Source organism: Mixophyes fleayi, chromosome 9, assembly GCF_038048845.1.
Source record: "Mixophyes fleayi isolate aMixFle1 chromosome 9, aMixFle1.hap1, whole genome shotgun sequence".
Taxonomy (NCBI): domain Eukaryota; kingdom Metazoa; phylum Chordata; class Amphibia; order Anura; family Limnodynastidae; genus Mixophyes; species Mixophyes fleayi.
The window spans coordinates 66,847,420-66,854,752 of NC_134410.1; the positions used below are offsets into that span (position 1 = coordinate 66,847,420).

A 7,333-nucleotide genomic window follows, 5' to 3' on the forward strand; every position below is an offset into this window, starting at 1 on the left:
CAAAACAGGGCTAAAGCTGTGCGGCAGGAATTAGGTGGCGCAAGCGTTAGCTATCTGCAGGAACTGCTCGCAGCTCGATAGGGTATTAAGAGTGGGACGCAACTGGGGTTGCTTGCCACTCGTAATACCCTACCAAGCTGTGGCACACTCCCACTCCTACACTTCTTAAACGGACTTTGCGTCCGACTCTAAATGAGGTCCATGGTGTTAAAAGAAGGCTAGTGCATTTCTAATACACATGTTTATTCTGCAACCAAACATTATGAAAGATGGACATTGAACAGAAAGCAAAGAATGCTGAAAATCAAAGAAGATATTACCACAAAAAAAGGAATAATGCCAATTTTAAGAAGAAAGTAAACGACAGAAAAGGCAGACAAAGGCCATAACTATGACAAAGAAAGAGAGAAAGAAACAAACTAAGGAACAACAGAGGAAATGTAGAGCTGTCAAGAAGGATAATAGTTTATCAGAGTTATCGGGCTTGTCTTCTCCCACTGCTTATACCTCTCTTAATTCACCTTATAGAATTTCACAAACTCTTGGTAAAGCAAGAAAATAAAACGTTGAAATCCTTGCCAAAATCACCACGTAAACGATTAGCAGTTGTGAGTATTTTGGTGGATAAGGTGGGTTTAAAACTACATAAAGCCCAGGAAAATTAACTTGGTGGCACAAACTATAGGCCTACTGCAGATGGTAACATTCTTAAGTCGATCAGACATTGTATATACTACTCCAGTATTGCGTTAGGTATTGTGTGGAACCTGGCTAAAGAATCTCCAGGAACTAAGAAGCCACATGTCATAAGCTGTTTCAGTGGTCATATCTATCTATTTAGCAGTGAGTACTCATTGGATACCCCAATACAACAGGTGTGTTATCAGGATAAAAAATCATGCTGTGATTGGAATTTACACTATGCACAACCACTGCTTCCATCGGTATCTGCTATGGAACAGGGTTCACATATAACTTACTAGTAAAAATGTGTGGAAAGAAATACTGGAAGCCATATGTTGCACAAGTGTCTGGATCACTGAAGGATAGGGACAGTAGATAGACTTTCTTAATTGAACCTCGAAATACCTGAAGAACTACTACTGATATACAAGGGCAGTGAGTTTTGGAGTCTCATGTAAGTGCAGAGGGCAAAAATAAGCTACGATCTTCTTCATGGTCACAGTAACAGCCTCACGCATACTTTTCGATTCATTTAGGATGCTGGTCATAGCATTGCATACTATGTTAAAAAATGGTCACCCTAATGCAATATTTGTAGCATAACAAATAGTAATGGAAAATGAAATACTTATGTGGGTGTTATGACACAAAAAAAAGGATCATTGTGTATAACAGACCCAGTTATTCAGCATATTCTATAGCTTCAGGACCATCCTGTACAATCCAATGGTCAGCACATATGCCCCCATGTCCACCACATGCCGTTCCAATGACCATTATATACAGTTCTATGGCCAACAAGAAAGCTTCATGCCAACTACAACCACATAGAGTCCCAAATACCCACTAGTTACAAATATAGGGACAGCAAGGCAATCTCCTTCTCACTTAATCCTCTATGCCACAATATACAGCCCCATAACACCATAGAACTTTGTATTCATATAATATCTTGGCAAACATATGAAACTATATGCCACCATATACCCATTTTCAGTAACCCCACTCTATATATTGTCCACACAAATTATATAACCATAGTATAGTATACATCTCTATACCAATACACTGTGTGCACCATGACAGCATACTGTATTCCAGACAGCAAAATATTGCAAGTAAAATGTATTCCATCATGACAGGATACAATATTCCCCAGTATATTCAGACACTGATTAACACTATATCCCCAAGTCAGTAGATAGCTAACCTAAGCTTGTATGCACATTTATATAGTGTACTACGTCCCCATACTTGGAAACAGTATAACTCACTGAACTAAAGTGAAGTATGAGTGGCTATTGGAGTTAGAGTAATATCAAACAATGGCTGAGTATTTCTGGATTAGACATAATTGGGAAAACTAATCTTTCTCAAGATTTCATAACATGACATTTTACATTTGGACCTCATTAGGTATTATTATTGAACATCAGCTTCAGTTCTGTCAGGTGTATCAGATGAGCATCTGTAAGTGAGATACTGTCTCTGTACTGATCAATGTCATGCTCAGTATACCTAGTGGGTAAGGGATTGACTGAAAAGACTTCCATATAAATAGTGTTCTCTGAGCCATACTACGTACAATGCAGATGCTTCTCTGAACATAGTTATTAGGGAGAAATGTAAACCTTTTTAACATTGTTCACTTTCTCATTGAAGTTGTTGCTATAGTAGCTTTACATGCTAATTACATGCAATTGTTTGTGTGGATTTCCTTGCACAGTCCAAAAACATACCAGTAAGTTAACTGGCTTCAGACAAAACTGACCCTAGTTTGTATGTGTGGTAAAGAATTTAGAGTATAAGCTCCAATGGGGTATGGATTGATGTGAGTAATTATACATTCGCCGCACAATATAATTGGCGCTATATACAACGATCAGCCACAACATTAAGACCACTGAAAAGTGAAGTGAATAACATTATCTCATTAAAATGGCACCTGTCATGGGGTGGGATATATTAGACAGCAAGTGAACAGTCAGTTTTTGAAGTTGATGTGTTAGATGCAAGAAAAATTAGCAAGTGTAAAGATCTGAGAGTCTTTGACAAGGGCTAAACTGTGATGCCTAGACGCCTGGTTCAGAGCATCTATAACGGCAGGTCTTGTGTGGTGTTCCTGGTATGCAGTGGTAAGTCCCTACCAAAAGTGGTCCCGAGAAGGACAACTGGTGAACCAGCAACAAGGTCATGGGCGCCCAAGGCTCATTGATGTGAGTTAGGATCGAAGACTAGTCCGTCTGGTCTAATGCTAGCTATGATAGAAAGGTGTCAGTACACAGATTGCATCACAGCTTTCTGAGTATGGGGCTACGTAGCCGAAGACAGGTCGGAGCACCCATGTTGATCCCTGTCCACTGCCGAAAGCGACTACAATGGGCATGTGATGCCAGAACAGGAACAAAAAGCAATGGAAGAAGGTGGCCTGGTCTGATGAATCGCATTTTCTTTTACATCATGTGGACAGCTGGGTGCGTTTGCATTGTTTACCTTGGGAAAGAGATGACACCATAGATGCACTATGGGAAGAAGGCAAGTCACCGGAGGCAGTGTGATGCCCTGAGCAATGTTCCGCTGGGAAACCTTGGGTCCTGGCATTCATGTGGGTGTTACTTACACGTACCACCTACTTAAACATTATTGCAAACCAATTACACCCTTCATGGCAATAATATTCCCTGAAGGCAGTGGACTCTTTCAGCAGGATAATGCACCCTGCCACACTGCAAAAATTGTTCAGGAATGGTTTGAGGAACATGAAAAGTGTTCAAGGTGTTGACTTGTCCTCCAAATTCCTCAGATCTAAATCCAATCGCGCATCTGTGGGATGTGCTGGAAAAAAAGGTCTGAGCCATGGAGGCCCCAGCTCACAACTTACAGGACTTAAAGAATCTGCTGCTAATGTCTTGGTGCCAGATACCACAGGACACCTTCAGAGGTCTTGTGGAGTCCATGCATCCACAGGTCAGAGCTATTTTGGAGGCATGAGAGGGATCTAAACAATATTAGGCAAGGGGTATAAATTTTTTGGCTGATTAATGTAAATACCACATGTTATTAACAATTTATGTGATGTTCAATTACAAGTTATAGTTATTTTTAAAACGATTGACATAATTAGGGATTAAGGACTGAGTCTGGGCAGCTGCGTCATCATTTCTTCTCACACGCTATGTAAACGCATAATAATAATAATAATAATAATAATAATAATAATAATAGTAATAAAAGAGCTAAATTGACAGCTCCTAAGTCATTGTGGACCCTCCAACGAAAACTCATCCAGACAGCCAGTTTTCGATTGTTGCCCCTGCGAGCAAAGGATAATGATCAGTAGGCTGCACTAGTTCATCTATGGCTTTAGGGTGTTGCATGTTTTACATTTGGAATACAACAACAAAAACCAATCATCAAGACAAGTCCTAAAATAAATGTACATTTATTCTAATAACAAAGCACAGAAACTAGTATCTGTGCAATCTGACCTTGGGGAGAGTTGTGTGCAAAGGGTTCAGCAATGTATGTGTAGTCTCCTTCAGATCTGTCATCTTCCCAATCACACGAACACACTGAGGCTCCAGGTCAGGAGTCCATTCATCCCCATTCCCAGATTTCCAAACATTCTAAAACAAATAAAAGGCAAATATTTAAAGAAAAAAAACAGGCACATTCTTGGGGGAAAAATTTCCATGTAGACACAAGCATCATAGTATCCTTGCAAACGTTGTTACTGACAATAGCTGGACAGCACTGATAGTAATGACCTGGTCCTAAGACCATTTGGCCATCAGCCCTGATTTACATAAACAAAAACAGCAGGATAATTGTCTCCTATTCTTTATTTTTGCAACAGTTTATTTACAAGGTTTCTAAGCCTTATTACCTGCAGATCCACTGGGGATGTGTCCAAGTTTGGACTTTTGATGACATCACATTGTGCAGAATTCAACATCACTCCATAATACTCTTGTATGTCTAAAACAACACAAAATGTAACAGTTACAAAACTTTTTGAAGTAATATAAATGTACATCACAATTAAAGCTTAACTGTCACCTAGTAGAGCAAGAGATTGTGGCTGGTGGTCCTCCTGCTCACAACTCCCCTCACCTTGCCGCTATTTTAAGCCAGCAAACTAAATTAATATGCCGGATCTGTATTACTAAGCCAGTAGAGCCGACGTAGCAGTCCTGGGACACTGGCTAGTGGGAGGTGCGCTTCCACCTTTTACTATGTGGTACTGCAGCTTTAAAATAGCAGAATAGCATAGATGTTTTGGGCATCTTCATTTGGAAACATTTTGGAAAGAAATAGATACAGAATAATTATTTTTGGAAGGTTTGGAGAACTGTTTAATAAATAGTAATTTCAGGAAGATGAGTCCAGCTTTTCACCTTTGTGATGTTTCTTTTAAACCAGAATGAATCTCTGTGTTTACAGTTGATGAGTTCCAACAAGCAGTAGTGAAAGTTATACATCAACCCACAAGACTGGCTCAGTGTCAATTTTTTAACAACAGCTTTGATTGGATATTGCACTACCTTTACACATATGTAATAATGTTATAGTTTGTTATTGTACTTTTGTAAGTTATGCTGCTCATCAGCAACACAGAATGTGTTAGAATGTGTTAGGTTTTAATTAATAAAGTATTATGAATTGTATGTCTGTCTTATTGTTCTCAGCCCTCTGATTTCCCCCTCCTGGGAAAATAACTGTGAATTCCTCAACCATATGATCTCAAGCTCCTGCTTTACTGGGCATTAACCCTTGCCTATCTATACCAGCCTGACACGCATTCGCCGTCCACAAACCTATGTACTATTTAGCTGGGATTAATTAACCCTCAGTTCACCAGATCATGGAGATTTCTCAAATCACGTTGTTTCGTTAAGGATATCATGTCAACCCATCATCTCAAATGATTCCCCTCTATCACTTTCTAGAAGCGAGGTGGAGATGGTAGAAGTTTTTCATACCTAGAAGAGCCTGGAAGAGGTCGCCCCTCAACATGCACGTCACCTCCTGGAGGGAATCTCTCAGCTTCTGCTGTTCCGGAGCACAAAGTTTTGCTTGGTAGGAGCAGAGCAGGTGCTGAGCCCGTTCAGTATCTGCGGACATAGGTTACACGTACAGTATAAGTACATAGGTGCGTTATAGGTGAAACAGGTACGAGAAAATGTCATGTGTTTGAGGGACAAGAAAAGCTGCATATACGAAATATGTAAAATCACAGTCACGGCTGCATAGAAGGATAAAGGCAGAGGGAAATAGCAATGTGTAGAGATCAGTGTCAAGAAGGGCTCTTACCTCTTCTGTGGGACATGGAGCTCATTATGGCAACCTATTATCAGCACACAGAATAGGATTTCAGTATATTCTTCGTGTGGGTGTCTTACAACTTTCACTTGTTTAGTAATGATATTCCAAGCTCTCTTTTCTTCCGGTCAGCGCACGAACTTTCCCTTTTCTCTCTCTCTCTCTCTTTTTCTCTCTTTCTCTTTCTTTCTCTCTCTCGCTGGTGTGAAGTTTGTTCAGGGAAAGTAGGACAAAGTGTAACTTGCAAACACGCGGATCTGCAATTAGACAGTAGTGACTGCCTTGAGCACACACACACACACACACACACTAATCCAGATCCAGACAGCTATGCTCGCAGACTAATATATGCACATTGTATAAACGGATTTACAAATTTCATAATAAAAATAAGTTGTTGCCATTACAGATATGGATTACTTTACAAAACAAGACTATTAAACCGCATTACGATGCATTTACCAAAATTATAACTAATTTGAAATTTATGCTTCATATTTTATCATTTATATAATGTCAGGGATTGCTAACATTGAAACTGTTTTTCATAATCTTAGCAAAATTTGCCAGTATTACACTGCACATGCTAAAGGCAAAGACTATATGGCGTTAGTGAAATGATCATGATTTATGATTATGTTTGTTTTTATTAGGCGTAAATAGATTAAACAAAAGTCTTCTTTAAAATACCACAATTAAACTGATATATTCAGCCTAACTCAGTACCTCAAAGAGCATAAGCTCATTTTTGTAATGTTTATAAAGGTAATATTTTATATTCAATTTAGCCAATCGTGAGACAATGGACTTGAGTCAAAAGAAAAAGAAAGTAAAATATAAATTATGTAAATAAAGCAAGTGTGCTGCCCATGCAAAATATTAGAATGCTGACTAATATATCTAAGCTCAGACAAGAGCACCTGAAAGGTCATTGAGGGTTGGAGATTGCTGTGTTACCACTTCAGGGCTTATTTCTTGTCTACCTACAATGTGTAGCTTGTACTGTATGTAGAAAACTCTTCTCTTATTAAAAATTCTTATTTTGCTTTGTGAGTTAAATCATACCTGTCATAGTATCATGCATAAACTCTTCATAATGCTCTTCATAATACTCATCCAACTTAATAGTAGTGACCTAGAAATACTACAAAGAAATTGAATGTCTTTAACTCCTACCACCAGAGCTGATATTGGGGCTGACGCACAGTTCTATGCCAATTTGCGTAGTGTATCTTGCATGAAACCGCTCTGCACATGCACAAAAAAGTCGGCACACATCCATGCAAATTTACGGATTCAGCGACATACACCCGATTGCGCCTGGATA

At 39.1% G+C, this 7,333-nt stretch overlaps 1 protein-coding gene across 2 annotated transcripts in view; it reads right to left on the reverse strand.

Annotated features, from left to right (window-relative positions):
* DLG3 (discs large MAGUK scaffold protein 3) overlaps positions 1–6,175 on the reverse strand; it is a 146,216-nt gene extending 140,041 nt beyond the window's left edge. The window contains exons 1-4 of one of the 2 annotated variants that reach the window (XM_075184494.1): positions 5,998–6,175; positions 5,667–5,798; positions 4,571–4,662; positions 4,173–4,310 (exon numbers count right to left, since the gene is read on the reverse strand). In XM_075184494.1, coding sequence (XP_075040595.1) covers positions 4,173–4,310; positions 4,571–4,662; positions 5,667–5,798; positions 5,998–6,022 — 387 coding nt within the window. In that variant the 5' untranslated portion in view covers positions 6,023–6,175. The remainder of the gene's footprint in view (positions 1–4,172; positions 4,311–4,570; positions 4,663–5,666; positions 5,799–5,997) is intronic. The other variant, XM_075184493.1, reaches the window with a different exon arrangement.
* Positions 6,176–7,333: the final 1,158 nt, after the last annotated feature.